Below are 24251 nucleotides of genomic sequence, written 5' to 3' on the forward strand. Positions count from 1 at the left end.
CCTCCTCCTGCCCCGACCCCGCCTCTCACCCACGCATGTTTCACCGCTTTCACCCATAGCAGCGTGACACCTCCACCGCGCCCACCACCATACGCCCGCCTCAGCCATCCCAACCCAACCGCCAGGTTACCGCCCGGCCACAAACCAGGCACAGCACCGTCCCAACTTCAGTGCGACACACGTCCGCTCCCACGGGACACGCCCTAAACAATAGTCGTTATTCGTCTGAGACACCAATCGGAGCGCCCGGTGACGATGGTCGCACGGCGACGAGCACGAAAGGCCGCGGAAGGTGGAACGAGCTGTGCGATGGGGTAGGGCTGCACGTAGGGATCCGGGCGAGAGGGCCGATAGAGCGGACAGGGTGGGACGAGATCGTGGGGCGCTGAGGGTGGGATCGGTGGGAGGCTGTGAGAGGTTACGCTGGGCTTGTGTGAGATGCGATGAGGGGTAAGTTGCGTAATTGCTGGTGCTCGTGTATGGCTCCATCGAGGGAGCTGGCCAACGGGATGTACCCTGAAGCGACTGTTGACTACTGATGCAGGTTCATCTGCGAGAACGAGCTCGTCAAACCTTTCGGACGTGGCAACGAATGCCTTGCACTTTTTCTTCATCATGGAGTCGAACCTAGACGGGGTGTCCGACTTTGTCTTGCCGTGTAGCGCTGTACTTTTTTTTTCAGGCCACTGAACGTAACAGTCATTATGTCTTCGAACATGTCAGATCGTACATCATTGGATTGTAGGAGGCTCCTCGGCACATCTGAAGTCTGTTTGCCACTCATCGCTCGGAGTCATGCGGCCTGCACGCTTCTAGTCCACGAGGGTTTTTCGCTTGCTTGTCCGTTATGTTTGATGATACACATGCACGTGATATCAACCCGGATCTATCGTGTGGAAATGCACTTCGCATACAATGCCTCTAATTGAACACTCTGCAAAAATGCTACTCGACATGAAAGGCTTGTCATGGTGGGGGACTACGGGAGTTCAGGCGCAATCTGAGAGCAGTCGAGTGTCATCTGAGGGTATGGAAGTGGAAAAGGTGCGAACTAGCATTTGATCATGCTCCATTCGTGGTAAAGTTTCTCATGTAGACTCTTCATCCTCGCACCTTCGAAACGAGTGTATGAGATTGGTGGTGGGTATCTATGCGCGCCTAGGAACTTCCTCTGAGTATTCACATCACAGACGGAACAAAAAATGACAGGAGTAGTAAACAGGTTCAACACGCTGGACATCTCGTTCTGCATCGCACTGTAGTTGCGTTACTCCAATTTACACTTAGCACGCTGAACATGCCTCCACACCACCAGAAGGTAAACCCCCCAAGCAGCAACGCTCGTACACTATCAGTGCCCGTCAACAAAGCATCATCAGACACTGAACAAACTACCACCTCCGCCCAAATTACCCACCAGTCGAGGATGGACAACAGGAACGGAGCTTCCTCGAAGTCTCCTCATTCGGCCACAGAAATTTCTCATAAGCCCGTGGCACGTGGTTACGACAAATACGGCCGGTATTGGTACGATCGCAAGATCCTCCGAGAGGAAGGGCTCTGCTTCAAATGTGGCGAGCCATATCACCGCGCGAGTGATATGAATGCCCTTGGAAGGATCGCCGTCGCACGAACAATCGCGAGATCCCCGCCCTTATTGACATTTCAATGTGGGCACAAAATCCCACACTGAGCGAATCAGCCATAGACGGAGATGCGGGGACAGGGGGCGATGACGAGAATGAAAGCGAGTATAACGACGAGACTCGGTATCACAACGAGAGAGAGCGCGAGGGGGAGTCCGAAGATGATGGAAGCGAGTCCTCGGAGGGGTCACCACGTCAAGAAGCATTTACATCTATGCCTACGCCTCCTCCTTCGCAGACTTCGACCGACCGCCCGTCAGGTAATCGGGCAAGATCGGAGTCCCCGGGCAAGGAGAAGGCGGCGGTCCATCGTTGGGTAGAGAGGTTCGAATCCCCCCGGTAGCAGGTGAGGACAGCATACGGCATGGGACTACAGGAGGGCAACGCCGACACGTTTTGAGATATGATCAGTTGTTCAATACGAGACATTTCAAGGACAAAAGCAAGGTAGGCTCGTGGAGACAGTCCGAGGAATAAAAATAACATTTCCATCACCTGTAAGCTTTACAAGCTTAAGATGAAAAGTGGCCGGCAAGCTTCGACAATTGTCGCTTGCTTGTGCAGCGTATAGTTGAGGAAAGGAACATGTCAGGATAAGACGTGGGTGACTGGATAAACACATTCTCCAAGCGGAAACAGACGCAAACAATCGCAATCTCCGCCGTACATGATGAGATTTTTAGCAACAAGTGTCAATCTCTAACGGCATGAGGCCGCACGTCCTCTGAACATTGACCGCATGGAAAGATTACGTTCCACGTGCACCAGATGAATAGCTGATTATAACAAACTATTAATGCCCCAGTGTCTCACTCTATGTAAAGCCTACCGCGATCTTCGCGAATTCCCAGCTCGTGCTAAGCTATATTCGTGCTGGCATACAGGGTATGGAGTGCGAGACAACGCATCAGCCAGCCACGTCATCTCATCCTCGAAGCAGCAAAGCACACTGAGACGAACTGTGGCGATGTTGACTCAAGCCCTCCATCTATCCCACGAATCTACGGGCCAGAGGCTCCGCGGACTGAGGTACCAGTTTCACATCTCATTTGCCCCACCACAAAAGAGGATGCCGGGAACTAGGACGGTTCGTGTAGAGGGAGAACGATAGAGGGAAAAAGGTGGGAAGGCGGTGGCAAGAGGAATAAATGAAGGAAGGACGGACAGCACGACGAGAGAGAGGCGGTTCGGCCACCCTCTGTCTGTGTCGACGTATATTACTTCCCTACGTGGGATTGAAGTATAGATTGCGAAGTCCGATTAATCTGGCCATGTTGGAGCCTGCAAGGGGCCGATAGGACGGTCGGTTTATTTATGGTCTTGTGCATGGCCAGCTACAAGACAGATGATGAGCACAGTCGCGCGCGTCGCTTGAATCGTGTGTGTCTTTGGTTCCGAGCGTGTTACGGTGTCGCCCCTCGGGCATGCCATGAGCCTCCCGCACGATGGACTCCCAACAACCGCTGTGAGCGAGGTTATAGAGACACTGCAGGCGTTCAGTGCGATCCGAAAAACGCGAATGAGGGGCGAGGTTTGCAAGGTGGCACTAGGCTGTCAGCGACGCATATAGTGGGAGTAAGGGAAGTCTCATGAGCAGCAAGAGTCGCTTGAGCTTCTGGTATGACCGGTTGTGCGAAGGTAGGATAAGGCCGACGGGCTGAGTGTACCGCAGCCTTGCCAGAAGGTAGTCCAGCGGCTATGGAGTGAACTCCTGTAGCGGTGTGCTTGTCCTGGAGATGGCGAGGTCTTGAGCATGTTTATGCTTCAGTCTGATCCGTTTCGCTCAGCGGCGAAGATGAGAACTGCGTTCCTCTGCTGAGTCGTGTGTCCACGGGCTCCCAAGCGTGCAGGAAGACGAAGGATCAGGGTGGTTGTTCATCGGTATGTGTGTGATTCTCTAGTGGTGCAACCTTCTCGCCTGAACAGGGCCAGGCCGCAGAACGAGGGCTCAGTGTTGCACGCAAATACGACTTGCGGAATGCCTTATCATCAGACTGCAGTGAGCGTATCTTAATGTCTTCTGTTTTCCCAATTCACGACACCAACTTACCTCAAGTGAGTACTGCCTATCTTCCCAGCGTTGAAGTCAATTGAAGCCGACTCAGGGTCAGCACACATGGCAACTTCCGAGGCCTTACGAGCACCACATGACAAAGCAAACCCAGACGCAGCCTTTTCAATCTCTCTCGTGATCCGCTTCCCGCATTCCCGCTCTCAGAAGTGCTCGCACGCAGCGCAGGATTCTGATGTAAGACTGAGACTAGGCGACTACGCAGCCAGCATGGTCAAGCGCGCAGCGCGCCCAAAACCCGGCAACGGGACTAGTCACACGCGAAGCCGGAGTCGTCCTCGCGTACGCTGCGTCAGACGGGTAGATGGGGAAAGAAGTAGGGCAGGGTGCTGATAGATTTCTGTACGCGGGTGCCTCTGGAAGAGGCGTAAGCAGGTGCCGCTGTCAGCGGCAAGATGCTGCTTGCGTACCAGCAGAACCACGAGCGCGTTCCTGGACCGTCCGCAGCAACCCAGTCTGTGTCTAGGGCTAAGAGTATTGCACAGTGGAGTGGTACTTGGAGCGCGGCGGAGGCGGACCGAAGGCATTTGTCACGGCCTGGGCAGAGCACTGCTTGCCCGACCGCACACGAGCCCGGAAACCATCTACCGATTGCCTGTTTGAGAGTGTACTGCAGAGTGGTCAATCGTTAGCTTCAGACTGGTGGGCAAACGATGAGCTGCTTTGCGAAGCACGACCGTGGACCGTTCAACGAGCTTCGTGTCACTCTGAGACGATACAAAAAGCAACAGGCGTAGAATGGGCATCCCGAAAGCGGTATGTACTCCGCGAGAGGTGAGGTGAAGTCACACCAGATCTGCGTAGAGTGTGGACCACATCCTGGACAGTGTCTGTTGTGGGGGCTTGATAGTGTAATTGGAATAAACGGTGTGCCTGTCGCCTTCGTTATTTGTCTCTGACAGGCAAGATGAATGACTGGGCCACATATTTGCGCTCTGGGAGAAGGAACAGTCGCGTCGGTGAGCATCGCTCGATCAGATGCTCCTACGCAGTCTTTTCTTTCTCCGTTAAGACATGCTTTCCGTGCGGTTGTCGAAAGTGGGTGTCCACGCGATTGGTGAGGGTTTCGCAATAACTGAACACGAGACGCATTGTGCGAAAGAGAATGCGATGAGATTGAAATAGGCATACAACACACTGATATGGGCTAGCGGTGAGCAGTCCGAGGAGTGCATATCCCAAGGCCTCAAGTGATGAAAATTATCGACGATGACAGGCAACTGGTTTGAGGCACTTTCTCCTCGGCGCCGGAGGTGATATCTTGATCGGTGATCTAAACAAGGATTGACCACTGAAGTCGTGTTCCAGCCTTTTTAGCTATGGACACTGAATAATTTTGCTCTTTTTGAGCGGAGTTGGCTTTAGCACGACCAGGCAGGCTCTAACTCGTGGTAGTTCAATGACCGTCTCGCATGAGGCGGTTAGTCGTGAAAGCAAGCATCAGACCATTTGCGTGGAGCTGGACCTGGCGGACGCTGAATAGCGCCTTCGTCTGTATGCAGATCGATTCTCCAACGCATGTGTGAATTCTGGGGACTTCCCTGTTCCTCCCACACTGCCGGATTCGCGTGATCCAGGCCAGCTCGGGGCGGGCGTCGATGGCGTCCGGCTAACGAAGCGGTAGATTGTTAGCCTGGATGCGGGAAATGAGATGAGCGAGTTGCTAACTATCGATGTCAACAAAAGCTCTTCTTGGCTGGCAGGGTTTCGGGAAGGCTCTAGAGATATTGTCTTCGTTGCTGAAGTCGGAGCGCAGAGTCTGAGCGAGAAACCCACCGGCCGTGTCTCACAGATAGATTGTTGCGATTCAGGGCGCTCGAGAACGCTAGCTCCAGCGCTTACCGCTTGCACTGCACGCTCAATAACCTTGAGTACGGCTCACAAGCGGTGGTATTGGAGGTCAGCTGGGACATGGCAAGAGCATGCGACGCTCGCAAGGCTCTTTCGCGATGGCAGCTTATCTAGGACAGACATCGTATGTAATGATTAACTGGATAGCAGGGTCCAATAGAAAAATATAATGATGACGCCTCTCGTAAAGGCCTAGAGCATAATCGCCCGAATGGCAGAAAAAGGCGACGACGAGATAGCCATGCAGCGGTAGGCAGGCTAAACGTGCGTCGCTGCAAGGCGTGGTCGCTGAGCACGCAGCAGGGGATGGCGAGTGCCCGCCAAGATGGAATGGCGAGAGGGTGCTGATTCGACGCGTAGCCGCAGAAGATGCCTCTTGCGGGTTGCTTCATACAGAGACGTGTTCCGAGCTCCAGCGCGTGCTGCATGTCAGGACGTGTGGGGTTCGGGGCCGTCATTTCCTTTACAGAAGGTTATTCGGCATGCACCGTTAATCTCCAAACACACACGCGGCCTTGCGGGCTCGTCAAACGGGCGATGATGGAGGAGCAAACGGGGTGGCAGGCTGTCAAGATTGTGGAGGGCCTATTTTCAAAGGCACCCGGGCTGCTGGGAGGGGAAGGGAGGCTTAACGTGGCCGCCATACCGCGGCGGGGACAGTTTGATGGTGTTGGCGGTGGATGGCTGCTGCTTCGTCCCAGGCTCACGGGACGGGCTTGGTCGGGTGGAGGAGGAGGATCAGGAGCTCCGGATAGCGAACAGCACCAGGGGCGGATGGGGAGGCTTGGGGGCGGTCCAAAACACCAATGCGATCCGTGTCAAGATTAAGTCGTGCAGGCGCGGTGCAACAGGGGCGGGCAGACGAATTGGGAGGACGCGTTGGGTGGGCCCCGGGCAGCCCGAAAGCAAGCCCAGCGGACGGCACCGAGCCTGCGAAGATCGAGCGCCGGCGCCGCGCGCGGACGCAGATCGATCACAGCGAACCATGGTGGCACAGGCACCTGACAGGCGCGACAGAAGACGAGTCTGCAGAGACGACCCACGGCGCGCATGCAGCGGGCCAGCGCGCGGAGAGAGGTCGAGACGACGGCCCGGTGCAGTGACGACACAGAGCAGCACGACGGCCAGGTGCTCCGGATTCGTACGGGGCAGGCCAGGCGCACGCGAACGCGAGGTCGAGCGAGGCCGGGCACAGTCAGTCTGGCGGGCGCGTGAATCCGCCAGAGGGGATCCAATTCGTGGGCGCAGGGATGGCCGCTGCTGTTCACCGCACGCCCGCATCATCTGCAGCAGCGCCAGGCGAGCCTCCAGCCCGCTCGCTTCAGCGGGCTGGAGGCTGGCGGAGGCTCTGCGACGAGTCGCCGGCCGGAGTCTGCGTCTACCACAGCACGAGTAGCTGCCAGTGCCAGACTCGCGTGCCCTCGAGATGGCACGCCGCTCCGAGGCGCCCGGTGCGCGGCGTTGCACGGCCGTCGAACGTCTCCCCGGACGCACTCGAAATGAAAGTCTCATGCAAACGTCGTCCTGCGACGGGCACCCAGACGTCCCGACAGCACGTCTCTCCCGCGACTCATGCGACGGCTGCCAGGCCCAGCGGCGAGGCGAGGGCGCGTCTGTGCCGGGCGCGCAGCTCGCGCACTGCTGGTGGTCGCCATTCGTCGCTGGCTGCTCGCGACAGACTGCAGACATGGCGGCATCTGCCAGGCCTTGGCCTTGGCATGCACCCGCAGCACAGCACACACCCACGGTTGCGAGGGACGCGACGAGCGCAGACGAGCAGACGAGCAGACGAGGCGCCGTCGCTCCCGGCTCCGGGCAGCGCCAGCTGTCAACCACGGCCAACGGGCGCCGCGTGCTCGTGCTGCTCCAGACGTGCGAGCCGCCTCGGTCGCCGCCACACGGCCGCACCCTTCCTGTTCCTTCGCACTCGATGCCCTCGCACCCCGGCCGCCTGCACAAGGCCCGAAAATAACTGCAGCTGCCACCACGTGGAGATCTGCTAATGTGCTGACGCAGTGCTCGCCCACTGCTGCGTCCCGGACGCTCAAAGGCCAGGGCAGACGAAGCGCCGCGCTTATTGCACCGTCCCCTCTGGGTCCGACACGTGCCGCAGACAATAGAATGGCACGCTAAAAATACCCCAGAGCCTGACGACCGAGTACCAGCGGCGTGCGAGACGGGGCCAGAAGAGAGGTAGCCGGGACGGGCGCTCGACGTCGTCGTCCCACACGCTGGCCCGCCTGGATCACCACAATCAACTGGCGACGCCAGCCCTGTCCTTGTCCTGCGCCCGTCGATCGACCAGCTCTGCTTGTCGTCTGAAGCCTCTCCCGCCCAGGCGTGCGTGGGCCGCTCCATCATGTGCCCTCCTGCAGCGTACTCGGCTAGCGCGAGCCCGCCGACCTGAACGAGCGAGCTTCATGTCAGCTGGAGGAGCCAAAAGCACGGCCAGTACACGTCGCCGAACCTCTGCCATCCCTGCGCCCAGCCCGTCGCGACCTGCCCGCGCAACAGACGCTACCGCTTGCACTGAGCGCGAGCATTGCGCTCGTACGGGATCCGCTGCGCGACTGCATCTGTTGCCCTTCCGCGACTCCAACATGTTCGTGGAGCGCCCGCCCCGCCCAATCAGCACCTCCTGCCCCCCCCCCCCCAGGTCGCCGAGTTGGCAGATTGCTGTCTTTGTATGTGCGCAGCGCTTTGTCTCGCTGGGGTGCACGGGATGCGTCTGGCCAGACCACGTCCGTGCTGGGTTCGCTGGCGCCAGTCCCGACACTGGCTGGCTGTCCTGTGGCCCATCCTTGGTACATGGAAAAACAAAAAGCTTCCTCTCTTGTGCGTGTTGCTGTGCCGCGACCCTGGGTCAGGAGCAGCCGCATGTCCACGCCATGCCCTCACGCGCCCTCGCGACCGCCATGGACCTCAAAGGAGCCCCGGCGAGGTCAGCGGCACCATCAGCACCATCCCAGATGCCACGCCGGGCTACTCTTTGACCTGGCCCAGCCGCCGCCGCCCACCGCTCCTCCACTGTGCTGGTCCAAGCCGTCCCGCACGCCAGCGACTCCGAGTAGAGGGTGAGCGACAGGGTCTGCTGCTGGTTGGTGCTGTGATCCCGGCACCGCATTGTTGCTCCCCCATGCTCGTCTGCGCTCTAAACCGCACCTGAACGGTGTGGTGCGTTTATTATTCACCAGTCTCGTTGCTTCTCCCGTGTCTCGTCTGCTTTTCCCTGTTGCGTGCAGGCGCGGTGAATAGCGCCGTCGACCGCCCATCTGTAGCCTGCTCTCGCCCTCATCTCCCATCCCGATCCAGATTGCCCCAAAACGCTCGGACGAACCCTATCGCCTGGTTAGGCTCTTGATGCCCTGGTGAAGCCCCAGCCCGCTAGGAAGCCACGCGAACCACAAACCCTGACGCCTTAGCCCGCCTACATATACGTGACTCCACCCGCTCACTGCGAAGAAAGCCTTTGGCCCAGCACAGTCCAGCCTTCTCCGCCATCGCTCCTTAGGGCGCCCAGGTTCTGAGCTTAACAAGGAGGGATCGCCACTGCCCGCGCGCCTCACACCCACCGTCTGTCTACCCCAAAGTCCACTGGACACAGGCTCCACCCGCGTCAACGTGCAACACCACATCTCGCGGCGCCTCAGTAGTGCTCATCGACAGCACCGGCCGACTCACCATCCGTTGCTCCCTCCGGAACGCAACCCCGTTCCCACCTGAGCCGCCAGGTCAACTAAGCCACTAGCCAATCTGAGCCCTGTTGTCCTCCGACAGACGACACGCCCAACACGGCCATAGCAGCAGGTCGAACCTCTTGACCAAAAACCAACATTCTCACAGCCTGTGCGACCGCCTCAGTGCCACTACGTCTGCGCAACCAGGAAATCGGGCCCTACCGAGCGCCGAGTGTGTTGGAGACATTGTTCCACCAGTTTCTGCTTTTGCTGCGCTGTACGCCCTCCTTATTCGACCTGCGACGAGCACCACCACTGATCTTGCGCAGAGACTGAGACTTCTAGAAGACTTCCGGAGTGGCGTGCATCCGTTGGTATCACCATTCTTCAGAAGCCTGCGCAGGTACCATACCCGGGACCGTACACCCATCGCAGCTTTCGACTACCCGGAACGACCATTCGCCATCTGGGACGAGCGATATACTAGTGGGGAACACCATTATAGAATATCTAGACCGGTTTGCGTCTGTGTGAGCGAGAGACCTTCTCCAGCATCGCTACTCCTCCACTGCCTGCATCTCATTAACATTTTGTCCTCCTCGACCAACGCACTTACCCTTCACGTCACGCCTCGGAGCTACGAGCCGTCGGTTGCCCTCCGTGGATTCTTCTCAATCCTCACGTGGGTTTTATTGGTCCGACGCGCACTTCTCCACTCCGCCTTTTGCAGCGTCACAGCTGCAATCCATACCGACTCCTCCCTCTTCAGACGCTGGTAGGTCGTTAGGACCTACCCGGGACACAACCGCCAACGTGGCTGCTGCCGTGGCTCACCCGACTTCCATGCATCCTGGGCCAGCCCAGATGGGTGTACCTCCAAGCTTTTCGTCTAGGAGGGGACACGCCGCTCATTTGGGTAATTTCGAACTACCACCACCGCCTGCGCACAAATTTTCTTCCTTCAATACTATCAACGCTTCACAATCGTCACAAGCTCCAACGACTATCGCTAGCGTTGGCAACCTGCTTACTCCACCCAACAACATCCCGGGTGAAGTGCTGAGTCCTTCCTCAGGCGTCTCGACAAGCAGTGCCCAGCCAGCAACAATGTCTTCCTATAACCAGAGCGGCGGCTACATGTACTCGCCAGCTTCTCAGCCGTCAAGCCACTACGGTTATGGTGGTGCACCACAAAATCAATATAACCAAGGCCGAGGAGGTGAGTTCTTTCCCTGCAGAATCGATCGTCAGTCAAAAGTATCAATGCTCACTTACTCGCGCAAAGGGCTGAATCCGCCGCCGTACGAAATGAACCAACAGCTGCCACCATTCACGCCATCGTCCGTGCCTTCCAATATGCCCCCAATGTCTGCACAACACCAGCCTCACCATATGATGAGCTCACAAACTCCGGTGTCGAGCTCAGCGCCCCAACAATCGCCCGCCCACGCCCAGGAACCTTTCAGGCCACCGCCTACTCCAACCTACGCATATCCTCCCGCCACAACACCACAGCAGGCCACATTTCCTTATTCGACAGGTCCATCCCCAACACATCAAAGTCCGATCAGCGGGGGCGGGCCCATGCCAAGGATGTCACCAGCTGTGTCGCATGGTCCGATCCCTCCCATGCCATCCAACTCTGCTCCATCACCTCACCCATACCAACGATCCTATGGAAATTACGTACCAGCTCCCAGTCCAGTTTATACGAACGTGAACAATCCGAACGGTCAAATGGCCTTGGTTGGCGGTGTTCACCCCGGAATGATGCAAGGATTCAACAGCGGACATGCAGCTGCTATGCCACATTTCCTTGGACCACACCAGCACCAGCAACCACCAGCGAACGACCGTCCATTTAAGTGCGACCAGTGTCCGCAGAGCTTCAACCGTAACCACGATTTGAAGCGACATAAAAGGATACATCTAGCCGTCAAGCCGTTCCCCTGCACGCACTGTGACAAGAGCTTTTCACGAAAGGATGCTTTGAAGGTATGTTTTGTCTTCGTTCCTCTGTTCGCATGAGAGTACTGATCTTTCCTAGCGACATATTCTGGTCAAGGGCTGCGGCAAGGCAGCAAATGGTGGCGGTGACGACGCGAAGCGGGAAAGCCACTCGCCGGATGTCAAAGCCGAGTCCGTCGATACGAAAACGATAATACACAGTCGCGCATAGAGAATCCTCTCTAGCCTGCATCCGGTCTTTCATTTCACTTTCCTCTGTATTAATTACCTGTTTCGAGCCTGACCAGACGCTAAAGCCTACGCCGCTAAATGTCAAGGGCTCACGGCACCCTTGAAACTGTCGATATTGGATACCATCCGCAGGGAGGTCATGCGCTTGATTGGAGTTTTGGTTCAGGCACATGTTTTGTCATTCGGTCGTACTTCTGCAGCAGATACCTCTTAGTCGATTCGGAGCTTCTTGGGATTGTACGTGCTCGGTGTTACGTTGTTCGGATATCATGTTTTCGTCAGAGGAGTGGTTGTTATGCATCTGCGTGTAAGGGAACAACGCGCGAGGTTTCAGGTTTCGGTTCAATTTGGGAGATTGGCTCACGACAGTCCGAGGTCAGCCAGTGGGAGGATGGGGGTTTTCGGTGTTATTGGCTCATTACCACTGCTTCCACGTTACGATATCTGGCGTTCATCGCTCGCGCGATCTGTATAGCAGGAGGCTAGGGAACGGTACAGGAGATGAGCCCACAAGCGCACGAGGAATTACCGCGCAATGAATCGACGTTTTGCCACCCGCTCCTGCGCCTGCAATGCAAACTGTGACGAAATTGTACGCTCGAGCATGCCGAGAGGCTACCCGGTTCGTGGTCGCTCATGCAGGACGATCCTGATGTGTAGGAGGCTGCGTTAAGGTTATTTTGTGGCAGACGGGTTGGTGCAGATCTCGTGACCAGATCCTGGGCCGGAGCCACTTCTTTGGGTTGAGCGGACCGAGCGCCGGCATTCAACGTCAACAACCCTCGCACAGAGTTGCAGTCCACCATACCGCTCCTATCGCAATGCCCGCAACACCAGCGCCTGCCAGCGTTCGACGTAATGGATGTCCCAGGGCACTCTGCATCTGTGTGCTTTCGACAATCTCGCATTAGTGTTTCTTGTCGCTGTAGCCAGATACTGCGGACTATTCCAGAGAAGTATCGAACGAGCATCTCCTCACTCTAGGATACCTACTGGAGACGCGCTAGAAAGATCCTTGTCATGTTATTCGACATGTCGGACCCTTGCCTTTTGCATTTCCCCCTCGAGTTCATTTGGCACAACGCCCTTCTATGGATCGCAGCTATACATCGCTAGTGAGATGACATGAATATCTTCACCCGCCATCGGAAGAGTAGGCAGAAGATGCGGGAGGTTCAGCGAGCGAAACATTGTTGAGCACTTGTTGGCGTGTTTTCCTTCTAGAACCTGGCACGTAAGCATGTTTGTCCCTCGAGCTTCCAGATTCTTAGACAATACTTCGAACAGCAAGGCAGGGGTTTTCTCGTCCCTTTGGGCCCAGGTTCATTTCTTGTTTGCCTGGCAACGCGTGCCAACCTTCTTGTTCGAGCCACAACAAACATGGCACCACCCTCGCCCTTGGCACATTCCTGCGATCATCGAATCAGGCGGTAGAATCCAACGTTATCCCGAAGAATCCAGTAACAGCACCTGCCTCCACCCTCGGTACCGCCACTCTTGCCTACCTTGAGGTCGAGTGCGCGCCTTCCCCAAGCGTCTGCTGCTCAACCGCGATCGCCCAAAGTGCCCGTGCCCTCGACCCGTCAACACCACTATCCCGCTCTTCGCTTGCTTCGCCACACAAGCAGTTTTGTATGCATTGACAGCACCTTGTTAACGTTTTGGTCCTGACGGGGTCAATTGGTGACTTTCGCCGCCCCTCTCTTACCGGCGCTCGTCCACCAACTGGCAAGCAAGCACAGCTTTCATCCCGGGTCATCGCATACACACCGCAGCCCGGCTATGGAGGCAGCTTAATTGGCAGCACACTCACGACAACTGCGGCTAACACGACTTCAATATTTGCTTCTTGGTGCTCTATCCGGGTACATCTTATCTGTACATTTTGGCCTATCCATTCACCCCGGCATAATATACCCCGTCTGCAAAAACACAGCTTCCATATTACGTCCGCGGCACTCCCGCGCTTCGTAAAATGGATCACAGCTTCCACGGGCGCCCACCAACCCGCCGTCGCACTGCTCTCGGCGATGCCACCCTACGTGCCAACGAGGACCACCGTTTGCGCTCGCCGCGGAGCACTGGCGACAAGCTCAATTCCCTTCACGTCCCGACCTCCTCACCGAACGCGCTTCCACATAATGAGTCTCTTGTGCCTAATGGCACACTCACAGTCCGGCACGAGGCACACACATCGCCATCACCTCAGCACAAACGACTCTCTGCCGTGATGGACGAGTGCCGGCCCCGCAACACCAAGCGTGATTCAGAGATATCCAATGCCAGCACGACCGCGTCCACCGGTGGTCGTCGCAAGACACACATTGGGCCGTGGCAGCTGGGCAGGACGGTCGGGAAGGGCGGCTGTTCTCGCGTACGTGTTGTTCGACACAGTGGTACTGGGATATATGGGGCCGCCAAAATTATATCGAAGGCGACTGCAGAGAAGGTACGGGCCTTAAGTATGGCAAATCTGTGTGACAGCGCGCAATATGACCCGACTCTCTTCACAGACGGCAAGGTCATACCCCTAGGGCTGGAGCGCGAGATCTGCATCATGAAGCTTCTGGATCACCCTTACATTGTGAAGTTGTTCGACATCTGGGAGAACCGGAACGAGCTGTAAGATTCCTTCTCCACTGGTGCAACCTGCACATGCTTACTATTCGCAGCTACCTGATTATGGAATACGTTGAAGGCGGTGAACTCTTCGGCTACATCGGTAAGAACGGTGGGCTTGAAGAGAGTGATGTGGTACATATCTTCCGGCAAATCATCGCAGCCCTGTGGTACTGTCACCGACTCAACATTTTTCATCGTGACCTGAAGCCAGAGAACATCTTGCTAGACAGGGAAACCATGACAATAAAACTAGTGGACTTCGGGATGGCCGCACTACAACCGCATGGCAAGAAGCTGACCACGCCCTGCGGCAGTCCTCACTACGCTGCGCCTGAAGTGATCGAATCTCGGTCATATGATGGAGGGAAGGCTGACGTCTGGAGCTGTGGCGTTATCCTCTACGTCCTTCTCACAGGCATGCCGCCCTTCAACTATGACGGCCACGACGGAGAGCACGAAAATCTGAAGCCTCTTTTCCAAGCGATAACCCGTGCAGATTATGTCATGCCAGATTACCTTTCTTGGGAAGCGAAAGATCTGATTCGATCCATACTTGTGCCGAATCCCAAGCGTCGCATATCGATAGAGAAGATCTGGGAGCACCCCTTTATGCGAAAATACGATCGAAAATTGGGATTCCATCGCACCAAAGAGCACGCTAACTCATGGATTCGTCCACACGCACCTGTTGAATGGAAGCCTTTGACCCGACCCACGATTGACCGCGAAATTCTACGCTATATGCGTACTCTTTGGCATAGCGAGAAGGAAGAGACCATCATCCGACGCCTTCTCAATGATGAGTAAGTCCGGCCACTACCGAATCAATTTGGACCAATCTAATTGTGAATAGTGCTACAAACCACGAGAAGTACTTCTATGCTGCCCTCCAAAAGTACCGAAACGAGCAAATCGAGAATTACATGCCTAGTCCTCACCATGCCGTGGGTTACTCGCACAGCGACCATCATCATCATGCACGACGTTCACCAACCGCGAAGGGCATGCTGGCGCTACCGTCTAAGAATCACAAGCGTTCACAGTCGGGATACTCGATATTGAATGATGAGCACTTATATTCCCAGCACAGCTTCTATGAGCCGCCTCCGACCGAGGTCAGCTACGACCCGTTCAGAGCATCCCGGGAGCCAGTTCTTCCCAATCAGGATCTTCATCAGAATATTACAGTACATCGAGGCTCAAGCTCCACCAGCCGAAGGATGAGACCGACTACGGCTTTGGGACATCGGACAGGTAGCTCGTTGCGAGTGCAAGCCCTCACCAACTCAAAACGAGGGTCAGTACTGACACGCACTTCTTCAAAGCGAAGCACGCCTTCACATCGGTCTGCACATGTTCGACGGAGCTCTGTGTCGCGCTCTTCTCTGGCGAGCTCGTATCTTCCCAGCAGCCCACCGGTTTTTGTTCGACCCAAAACTTCAGTCCGGCGAGGTGTGAGTTTTTCCCACTTAAGACGGTCTTCCGTAGCCACCACGCATACAGAGGAGACTCCATCTATACAGTGTACACCCAAGCAAGGAGAATCTTCTAGCTCTCGCCGAGGCTCTGTTGGATCATCTCTGCGGTCAGGTAGACCTAGTACCGTTGGCAACTCACCATCTGTGCGACCGCTACCGAAAGTTGCAGCGCGGCCCGTGGTCCCACGGCTACGTGTACGTAAAGCGGACAGCCCTAGCAAATACATACAGAGCGCAGCGCGCAAGGTCAGCACTGAGCTGGAGAAACACATGGACGAGGCCTTTAACCGGTCTTCGATCGGCTCTAGCGTTCGCACCTCAACGACATCTGATCCGCGCAAGGATGCCTCCGGGTTTGACACACCTCCAACTACCTTCTCAAACCGAGATTCCAGTGCTACGGGCTCAGAAACTCCAGAGCACAAGGCGATGTACCAGCATCGACCACTTCCAGCGATTCCTAACGAGACACCCAATACGTTCCTTCAACGGAAACTTGCTGAAACCCGGGCGGAGATCGCTCGTCGACTCGAAGAGAGCGGTGATAGCACCGAACACTTCAATGAAGTGATTGAGAATTTGGACCGTCTCATGATGCCTGCTGTTCATGTTGCGAAGCGTACCTGCTCAGCGCCTGCCAAATCCCCTGAACATCCTGTTCCGCTTCATGTGATCCCTGAAGAGGCGAAGGAAGACCGTTTTGAGCCCTATGTCTCGAACTATAGAGCTTTTACTGAGCCTTTTGGTGCTAGTGGTCACGGACGTCTCGCCGATGATTCGACCATTCGTGTCGTGGAACAGTCGCCGACTCACATTGCTCCGCTTTCCATTAGAAAGAAGAGCGAGGCCGGACGCTCTACCAAGAGTGAGAATTCTCCTCTAGGGTTACTTTGGCCCGGTCCTATCCGCCACACCTCTGCTCCTTCGCGTCCACAAGCAGAGGCAGGTGCGCTCACAGTCCGAACGAACCAATTTGCACAGTCGCATGGCGCGCCAGAACAAGCGGAAACGAAGGAAGCTACAATCAAGAAGAAGAAGTCCTCGTGGTTTCGTCGTACTCCAGAAGAGAGAGAGCGTCCTCAGGAGGCTCAGCCGAAGGCTGTGTCTGACCGGTTGCAGATCCCAGAGGCATGGCAAGGCTTGGACGACCGCATCAAGGACGACCCCCCCAAAGCCAGTACTCCTGCCCCGGATCTCAGCAAGCAAAGCACGAAGCACTCGGATGGCAGTGCTAATAACGAATTCCCTATGCGCGGCTGTGGCACAACCGTCGGTAAGAGCGAGGGTAGCGGAGCACTGAAGGGATTCTTCGGTCTTTTCGCAAAGAAATCGAAGGAAGGCAAGCGCCCGCTGGAGTTGGGTGAGTGTAAATTGTGTGTGTCAATCCCCTCGGTAGTTGCTTACCCATTGCGCGCAGACAATTTCAGCACGTCCTCAATCCTATCGAACTTCGACACAGATAATACTGGCGAAGCTCAAACACGCCCTGGTCCCCCGGACTTCCAGATGAACTGGCTCTCACGCTTTCTCCACATTAAGCCAGCTAGCCGTGCTCTATGTTTCCATGCCCGCCGTGGAAAGGTCCGACAAGAGCTTGTGTATCTACTCCGTGACTGGCAGCGCTACGGTATCCGAGACGTCACCTGCGACCGCAACACCAATGTCATTCACGCTCGCGTGGATAAAAACAACCGTAAGTTCACCAAGCTCCTGTTTACAGCCTGGTGCCTGGAACAGAACGTCTTCTCGATCGAGCTAGCGGACGCTGTTCCGTTCTTTTCCCGTAATGTTGCACTTGCATCTAGGAAATTTTTAGCTGACTACTGAAATGCTGTAGGCCTCAATCTCAAGCCCGTGGCTTTTGTTATCGAGCTATTCGTTGTCCTTGAGGATAACAAGCGCGCAAATTTGTGCCTTGGGCGCTTCACCCAGACCCGCGGTGCCGCATCCAGCTTCCGCCGAGCAGTCGAAGTCATTGAGGATATTTGTCGAGAGAAACATATCCTTATCGAAGACGAGCAGAAGAAGGCGGCTATGTGTGAGATTCTGAACTGAAAAGCTTGCTATGCGGACGCTGGATTGAATACTGGGCTGCGATTCATGTCTATGCTTTATGCATTAGGATTGTCCAAGTATCGCTTCGGAGGTTTCGTAGCCTGTTGTTGGAGGGCTTGATGTCCTATTGCGACCTGGTTACAAGACCTTTTGTTGTGTTGGAAACCCGTCAAGATCTTGCCTTGCCGTCGGAGGAAATGCCGCGGGTCCACAACATGCCCTTAGGGTTTTATACGACTGTATCATTCATCGAACCGACACCGATACCGTTGGCGATGCATTAGTTCCATCATACTATTCGCCCTTCACCAATCACCACTTTCGGACTTGGGTCTCATCGCAGTACCTCCTGTTGCGACATTTCCCGGTCAATGCAAATACCAAAAGAGGTCTTGGATGGAACATGGAGTGAATGTCACTTTAATTGTGTAAAATTCTTACCCCGACCTGCTTCTTCTTTGCGTAATGTAGGTCACATTTTCCCATTGTGATCTTTTTCTCTTTCTGCATTGCATCTTGTAGAGGTACGCTTTGCCTCAGCCTAATCACATAATATTGGGCTTGGCGGAGTGCGGTATGTGTCTTTCCATCGAGCGAGAAGTAATGGCAGAATGAAGAGGGCAGTGGCGTAGAAGCGGAATCGGCAAGCAGCAAATAATGTATGATGATAATACTAATGAGAGCATGATTAACGCCGAGAGTTTGAACCAACCATAACTACAATGGTTTCGTGACCTCGTTACTAGTCTTTCAGTTGTGCCTCCTCGTCTGCGCTAGAGAAACGCAGCGCCGGTGGTATCGTAGACGCGCCCGTATTGCTTGGACGACACCGAAATGCCATATAAGATTGCATTATCTAGGATGGACTGCATATTGCTATCGAAAGTCAATTTCAGATCATATTACCACAATACGTGCATGTAGCAACGCTGCTCATGACGCACTTGGAGAGTGGAGTGGCTTAGTCACGCACGCCAAGTCGCTAATCTCGTTTCGGGACTCGCGCGCACAATCGAGTTTCGGCATTACAGCAGCACCACGACCTCCACGACAACTCTCCATACTAACCAACAGGTACCGCGTCACCACCGCCAACATGCGTACCTACGACGACTCTTTCTCCGGCGAGAAGATCTACCCGGGCAAGGTGCGTTCCACCGACCCTGCCTCTGCGCACCAACGTCCGCTATAGGCTCGAAATTCCACATCGGCACCCTGCGCGCTTGGAACAATGAGATGCAGCGGAGGCTGGACAATTGACAGGGACGTGTGCTGATGCCATGTTTAGGGCAAGCTGTATGTCCGCGGCGACTCCAAGATCTTCCGATTCCAGAATGGCAAGACCGAGAGCTTGTTCCTCCAGCGCAAGAACCCCCGCCGGATCGCCTGGACTGTCCTCTTCCGAAGGCAGCACAAGAAGGGTATCTCTGAGGTTAGTTTCCACAACTGCACATCCGGAATGTTGGAGACAGTTGCATGTTAAGGTTAGGGGCGGGCCGGAGCGTTACATGACATCAGTCAGTTTGCGCGGGTGTTCCGTACATCCTCCGCAAGTCAGGACGGCGCGCCACCGACTTTGACATGGCGACGTGCTCCGTATTCCCCATGTTGCCTCAGCGTCGGGGCAGGGCTAACCACTTGACCAACAGGAAGTCGCCAAGAAGCGTACCCGCCGCACTGTCAAGCACCAGCGTGCTATCGTCGGTGCCTCCCTCGACGTGATTAAGGAGCGCCGCTCCCAGCGCCCCGAGGCCCGTTCCGCCGCCCGCGCTGCCGCCATCAAGGAGGGCAAGGAGAAGAGGGCCGCCGCCGAGTCAAAGAAGAAGGCCGAGAAGGCCAAGTCCGCCGCCGCCGGTGCACGAGGCAACGTAAACAAGGTCTCGAAGCAGGGTGCCAAGGGTGCCGCACCCAAGGTGCAGGCAAGGACTCGCTAAGGTGGCTGGCTAGACGAGGGATGCGGAAGATGAGATGAATTGACAGATGACAATGCACGGGCGTGGAGTTTTCGATACTTCCTTATACGGCGGGAAAAGGGATACGGATCATCTTTTCTGGGTCAGTGGGCCCGTTACCGATACCTGCTATAGGGTCTGGCGATAGGGCAAAATGTCATTCATGTCCTCACGATATGCAAAGGTCGAGTGCTATGAGAGGATACTAATGACCTGTGAACTGCTGCTAATGTAGGGTTACAACGGTCTCGCGTGTACGTATCTTGTTTCGGCCATTTACAGTCCATCCAAACGGATACATCACGCAGCGTTTCCGAATATATGTAGCGATTGACCATCCCTCAGCCTCGTACATACGACATGGCCATTGCTTGACAAGTTCCACCAGCACCCTCCCTTAGTCATGCCGGATTTCTGTCTGGATGCCCAAAGAACAGATTCCAGAACACACCCTCCTTTTTTGGATGACTGGCCCTCGTAAAATCACCTGCACCCCCTTATCGACTTGGCCCGTTAGGTGTGACCAAGATCAACAACCTCAATACCATCATTGTACTCGTCAACATCGCTGTCTACCTCCTCTACCTCCATGCTCCAAGGTTGTCCCGCACCGAATCCCATCTTGGCGAGCCTGGCAGTTATGTCCTCGCTCATCCCTGACTTGACGAAGGCCTCGCGAGCAACCTGCTCCAGGAAACCTGCGTTTTCTGCGCGTGAACGCCGATGGCTGAAGTCTTCAACGGACAACCGACCCGCAGAAGCAAAGGCAGCGGTATTCGGTGTCTTTGCCACCTTGTCTTTGCGCTTCTTTTGCTCAACGTCACCCCAAATGGAGCTCTCATCATCAGCATCAATCTCAATCCACTCATCTATAGCCTCGCCGCTGGTCTCGCCAGACTCCTTCTCCAGATCCCACGCCTTCAACACAGCCGCGAGCTTTGGCGTGACCGCCTCGACGGGGAACTGCGGGATGCGCGTGGCGATCTGCTCCAGCGTGCTGCGCACCCACCGCATGCGCTTCGCGTCGTCGTCGACCCTGGCCTTGCCTTCCGGTGCACTACCGTCCTCCTTCCGCTGGAGCACGTAGCTGAGGAACGAGGACTTGACTACTGCGCTGGACGTGCAGAACATCCGCCACAGCGTCTGCAGGTTTGTCGCCGCCCACTTCAGCCCATAGAAGGTGGCAAAGGACCGCAGCTCCTTGAACAGCAGACTCATCGCGCGCGCGCCGAGCATGGAACCCAGGCTGCCCAACGCGCCTGTCGAAGTAGACACCGTTGCGATGGCAAGCCCGATGACCTGCGTGCGGAGCCCGACGTTGGACTCCATCAGTGCGTTGAAGGTGTCGCGGAGGCGTTTAGATCCTGTGTACCCACTGTCAATCCATGACATATCCTTCTAATTCCATCCCCTCTCCAACAATTAGACCATCTCATTTCACCGCCTTAGAACAAAGACAGAATCGGATGGGGATAAAGCAGGTCGGAAAGGAAAAGGTAAACTCACCAGTCGCCTCCAACCCCACCAGCCCCAGCAAACTCAGCGCCTGCCCCTTGACCCCCGCCATCCCCACCGCATGCAGCGCCGCGTACCCGCCCCCCATGAGCTCCTGCCGCAACCTGAACCGCCCGCACGCCACCGCCACAAACGCTAGAATCGGACCCAAGGGACCGAGCGGGAAGAGCGAGATCAAGGGCCGCGAGAAGACGTTCAGCGCAAAGGGGAAGGCGTAGCGCTTCATGAAGTTTGGGTGGTGTAGGGCGAAGTTGAGCGTCGAGGTGGTAACTGTCTGGGCAGCAGAGAGGACGACGTGCGCGGTTGGGGCGGCCTCGCGGAGGTCCTCGAAGGTTGGGCGGTTTAGTGACCTGCGTACGTCGTCGGAGCCGTTTAGGAGGATCTCGGGGCTGCTGCTCGATCTCATGGCGGCCGTGGGAGCGCTGGAATTCGTTTTCGCCTTCTGAACGGCGTTTTTGGTCGTGGGGGTATTCAGGCCCCGGATGGGACCAGGGATTGCGATGGATTTGTTCCATTGATCGATGGTAGATGGGCCCCCGTCTTTGCGGTGTTGTAGCTGCTGGCTGTCAGGCATCTTGCGTGAAGGGTTGTGTTCCGAGTCAGTGGTGAGGTGGCCTGCGTTTATGTCTCGAGGGTGAGTTAGGAATGGGTGCGTGGCGGACTTCGAATACAGAATGGTACGAGTATGTATCCGGAGGAGAATTGATCAGAGCGGCTTCAACCCAACCTTGGGACGTGCTTTTAGACTTGGGAGCCATTGAGGGTGAAAGAGGGGCAGGTGACGTGATCATGGTGAAAGGTCGAGAGGGGCAGTCGAGGGACTCGTGCTTCTGCTGTAATTGACATTGTGCGGGTGTTGGTATTTTCGGTAAGTGGACAATGAGCATCTAGCACGCTTGGAACACGGCGGTAGAGACAAGCTAAAGTACGAAGTGGACAGAGTTAACAATGAAGGAGACCTGATGGGACTTGGAGATCCTCAAGGGAATGGACGGCGCCTGATTTGCACATATGTAGTTGCGAGATGACAGAAAATAAGGAAACCGAGGATCAAAACATTTACAACCCCTCTTAGAAGAGTTGCAATGGCCTCCGTATGTGTTATCGATCATTCTCACCACTAACGGAGGATCCTTGCAGCTCTGTGACTCCCGTCCCAACAATTGTTCAACCCCATGTCTTAATTAGAGGGCCAGCTCAGCCTTCCCACTGGATTTCAAGATTTCGCATGCTCCAACAAGCTTGGATATGCGCTTGAAAATTGCGACATGGTTCCCCGCGGAATTCTGATTGAAGTGAGCATGCTGCCCGTGTGAGAACAATCTTAAGATCGTGGTCTACGATACATCATGCATCCTACTGGCAGTCATAACGTACCATTGTGCGTACATGATTCCATTTCAGCAAAGGCGCCGTTTACAACTTCGCTAGAGACTGGATGACTCTGAGATCGTTCCTGCTGATTTGAGACAGCGATGTCTTGCCCAAATTTGCGAGCGAGTTGTCTGTGTCCGCAAGAAGACAGCTGAGCACATGCTTGACGCCTACTTCGCCACCCATTGCGAGCCCGTAGATGTAAGGACGACCGATTAGAACAGCTTTGGCGCCCAGTGCGATGGCTTTCAGTACATCAGATCCTGTCCGTATTCCACTGTCGAAAAGGATGGTCAAGTTCGAGCTTTTGACCTTCTCGTCGCCCCCAATCTCTGCAAGAGCGTCCAGGGAAGCGATGGCGCCGTCGAGTTGTCGGCCACCATGATTGGACACTATAATGCCGTCCATGCCATACTCGATCGCTCTGTGGGCATCTTCAAGGGTCTGAATGCCTTTGAGTACGATCGGGCCATCCCAGTGTTTCCTGAGCGAGGACAAATCGTTCCAGTCGCGGTAAGCTCCCGATGCAGTCAAGCTCATAAACAATTGTGCCTTCTTCATAATTGCAGCATTGGCAAGGATCTTGGCGGCTCCAGTCAGGCTTCCGGGTCGTTTGAGAATACTCCATATCTCGCCGATCTTCTCGGTAGCACTTCTAGTGTCCGCAGCTTGTAACCTCTCGTACATGCGCTGAAAGGCTGGATCGGTGAAGGCGTTTTGACAGCCCTGTCCCCATGCGAAAGGCAGGTAGGACTCATCGAGATCGCGCGGCCGCCAACCGAGCAAGAAAGTGTCGAGTGTAACCACCAAAACCTTGAAGCCGTTCGACTTAGCTCGATTTAGCAGACTTGCTGTGACTTCCTCGGCTTGAGGCACCGGCCAATACAGCTGGAACCATCTATCGCCGTCCCCGTTAGCCTTGGCGACTTGTTCAATAGATCTCGTTGCAGCTGTGGACAGAATCATAGGAACTGAAACCGAAGCGCAGGCTCGCGCGGTCGCCTCTTCCGCGTCATGATGAGCAATTTCCTGCACGCCCACCGGTGCCGCGAATATCGGGCTCTTGTAAAGTTTTCCGAAGAGCTCCACTGAGAGGTCCCGATGGGTCGCTTGGACCAACATCCACGGACGGAGCCTGTAGCGCTCAAATGCAGAAACGTTTGAAGCGTAAGTTGACTCGCTACTAGCGGAGCCATAAATATACATGAAATTGGGCTCTGGTAGAATCTTTCTCGCTTGCGCTTCCCATTGTGATGGTTTGGTTGAGAATGCGGGTTTCCGAAGGCTGGCGTAGATCTCACGCTGGAATTGGACAAACGCAGTCGGATCTGGCTCGTATTGCGTCGCAGGCTTTGGGTTTGAAGAGTCGCCCATTTTGGCTCATATAGATTAGAATAATTGATGATGGTGCTACTGATAGTGCGATAGAGAGGGTGTAATGGTGAATATTGCGGCACAACTAGAACGAAGTCAACGACGATCTTACCTCAGCCTGCCGAGGCTGTGAGGCCGCGGAGCCACCGTGACCCGAACATGGTCTGGCATCAAGCCTCATCTAACTCTTCCTGCGAATTGAAAATCTGGGGTAAGCGGAGGTTTCAATTAACATTTATTCTCCGGAGCTGGCAGGCGCAATGCGGCAACTCTACGCATGCGCTTTGGAAAATGAGTGCTTCTGTTTATTTATGTGTACTCATTCCAGTCCCCTTCCGATAAGATTACGTGTAGACTTGATCCAAATATGACGAGCCCCAAACGACCCAAGACAACAAGAAGTATGTCAATTGATTAAGTACAGAGTGTTCACCGCC

The 24251-nt window shown here is 55.4% G+C and overlaps 9 protein-coding genes across 9 annotated transcripts; 5 read left to right on the top strand and 4 right to left on the bottom strand.

Annotated features, from left to right (window-relative positions):
* Positions 1–1297: 1297 nt before the first annotated feature.
* CC84DRAFT_1177089 (uncharacterized protein) lies at positions 1298–1989 on the top strand (the record flags this gene model as incomplete). Its single annotated transcript, XM_018180261.1, has 2 exons — positions 1298–1670; positions 1709–1989. 2 exons carry the CDS (start codon positions 1298–1300, stop codon positions 1987–1989), a joined length of 654 nt encoding a protein of 217 aa, XP_018035325.1.
* Positions 1990–3742: 1753 nt separating this feature from the next.
* On the top strand, positions 3743–4349 carry CC84DRAFT_1247466 (uncharacterized protein; the record flags this gene model as incomplete). The annotated part of the gene is made up of 2 exons (XM_018184234.1): positions 3743–3999; positions 4134–4349. Exons 1-2 carry the CDS (start codon positions 3763–3765, stop codon positions 4347–4349), a joined length of 453 nt encoding a protein of 150 aa, XP_018035326.1. The 5' UTR covers positions 3743–3762.
* Positions 4350–6306: 1957 nt separating this feature from the next.
* CC84DRAFT_1177091 (uncharacterized protein) lies at positions 6307–8447 on the bottom strand (the record flags this gene model as incomplete). The annotated part of the gene is made up of 2 exons (XM_018180262.1): positions 6307–7971; positions 8085–8447. The coding sequence occupies 2 exons, from the start codon at positions 8445–8447 to the stop codon at positions 6307–6309; spliced, it is 2028 nt and encodes a 675-aa protein (XP_018035327.1).
* Positions 8448–9646: 1199 nt separating this feature from the next.
* CC84DRAFT_810460 (uncharacterized protein) lies at positions 9647–11675 on the top strand. The gene is made up of 3 exons (XM_018187516.1): positions 9647–10464; positions 10531–11240; positions 11293–11675. Exons 1-3 carry the CDS (start codon positions 10089–10091, stop codon positions 11422–11424), a joined length of 1218 nt encoding a protein of 405 aa, XP_018035328.1. The 5' UTR covers positions 9647–10088; the 3' UTR covers positions 11425–11675.
* Positions 11676–11711: 36 nt separating this feature from the next.
* CC84DRAFT_810534 (uncharacterized protein) lies at positions 11712–12654 on the bottom strand. Its single transcript, XM_018187517.1, has one exon. It carries the CDS (start codon positions 12413–12415, stop codon positions 11927–11929), a length of 489 nt encoding a protein of 162 aa, XP_018035329.1. The 5' UTR covers positions 12416–12654; the 3' UTR covers positions 11712–11926.
* Positions 12655–13186: 532 nt separating this feature from the next.
* On the top strand, positions 13187–17599 carry CC84DRAFT_1247476 (Pkinase-domain-containing protein; the record flags this gene model as incomplete). The annotated part of the gene is made up of 5 exons (XM_018184235.1): positions 13187–14066; positions 14117–14869; positions 14920–16910; positions 16962–17237; positions 17382–17599. The coding sequence occupies exons 1-5, from the start codon at positions 13420–13422 to the stop codon at positions 17597–17599; spliced, it is 3885 nt and encodes a 1294-aa protein (XP_018035330.1). The 5' UTR covers positions 13187–13419.
* Positions 17600–18695: 1096 nt separating this feature from the next.
* CC84DRAFT_1218367 (uncharacterized protein) lies at positions 18696–19533 on the top strand (the record flags this gene model as incomplete). The annotated part of the gene is made up of 3 exons (XM_018182988.1): positions 18696–18746; positions 18888–19031; positions 19249–19533. 3 exons carry the CDS (start codon positions 18696–18698, stop codon positions 19531–19533), a joined length of 480 nt encoding a protein of 159 aa, XP_018035331.1.
* A 531-nt stretch (positions 19534–20064) lies between these two features.
* On the bottom strand, positions 20065–21640 carry CC84DRAFT_1177095 (uncharacterized protein; the record flags this gene model as incomplete). Its single annotated transcript, XM_018180263.1, has 2 exons — positions 20065–20915; positions 21058–21640. 2 exons carry the CDS (start codon positions 21638–21640, stop codon positions 20065–20067), a joined length of 1434 nt encoding a protein of 477 aa, XP_018035332.1.
* A 491-nt stretch (positions 21641–22131) lies between these two features.
* On the bottom strand, positions 22132–23866 carry CC84DRAFT_1260242 (FMN-dependent alpha-hydroxy acid dehydrogenase). The gene has a single exon (XM_018184979.1). It carries the CDS (start codon positions 23812–23814, stop codon positions 22483–22485), a length of 1332 nt encoding a protein of 443 aa, XP_018035333.1. The 5' UTR covers positions 23815–23866; the 3' UTR covers positions 22132–22482.
* Positions 23867–24251: the final 385 nt, after the last annotated feature.

This window comes from Paraphaeosphaeria sporulosa, assembly GCF_001642045.1.
Source record: "Paraphaeosphaeria sporulosa strain AP3s5-JAC2a unplaced genomic scaffold CC84scaffold_6, whole genome shotgun sequence".
NCBI lineage: Eukaryota > Fungi > Ascomycota > Dothideomycetes > Pleosporales > Didymosphaeriaceae > Paraphaeosphaeria > Paraphaeosphaeria sporulosa.

Coding starts and splice junctions, on each gene's coding strand:
- CC84DRAFT_810534 (XM_018187517.1), bottom strand. CDS start 12,415: ATGCTCGTTCGATACTTCTCTGGAATAGTCCGCAGTATCTGGCTACAG.
- CC84DRAFT_810460 (XM_018187516.1), top strand. CDS start 10,089: ATGCATCCTGGGCCAGCCCAGATGGGTGTACCTCCAAGCTTTTCGTCT. Junction 10,465..10,530: donor ATATAACCAAGGCCGAGGAG/GTGAGTTCTTTC, acceptor ACTCGCGCAAAG/GGCTGAATCCGCCGCCGTAC. Junction 11,241..11,292: donor CACGAAAGGATGCTTTGAAG/GTATGTTTTGTC, acceptor GATCTTTCCTAG/CGACATATTCTGGTCAAGGG.
- CC84DRAFT_1260242 (XM_018184979.1), bottom strand. CDS start 23,814: ATGGGCGACTCTTCAAACCCAAAGCCTGCGACGCAATACGAGCCAGAT.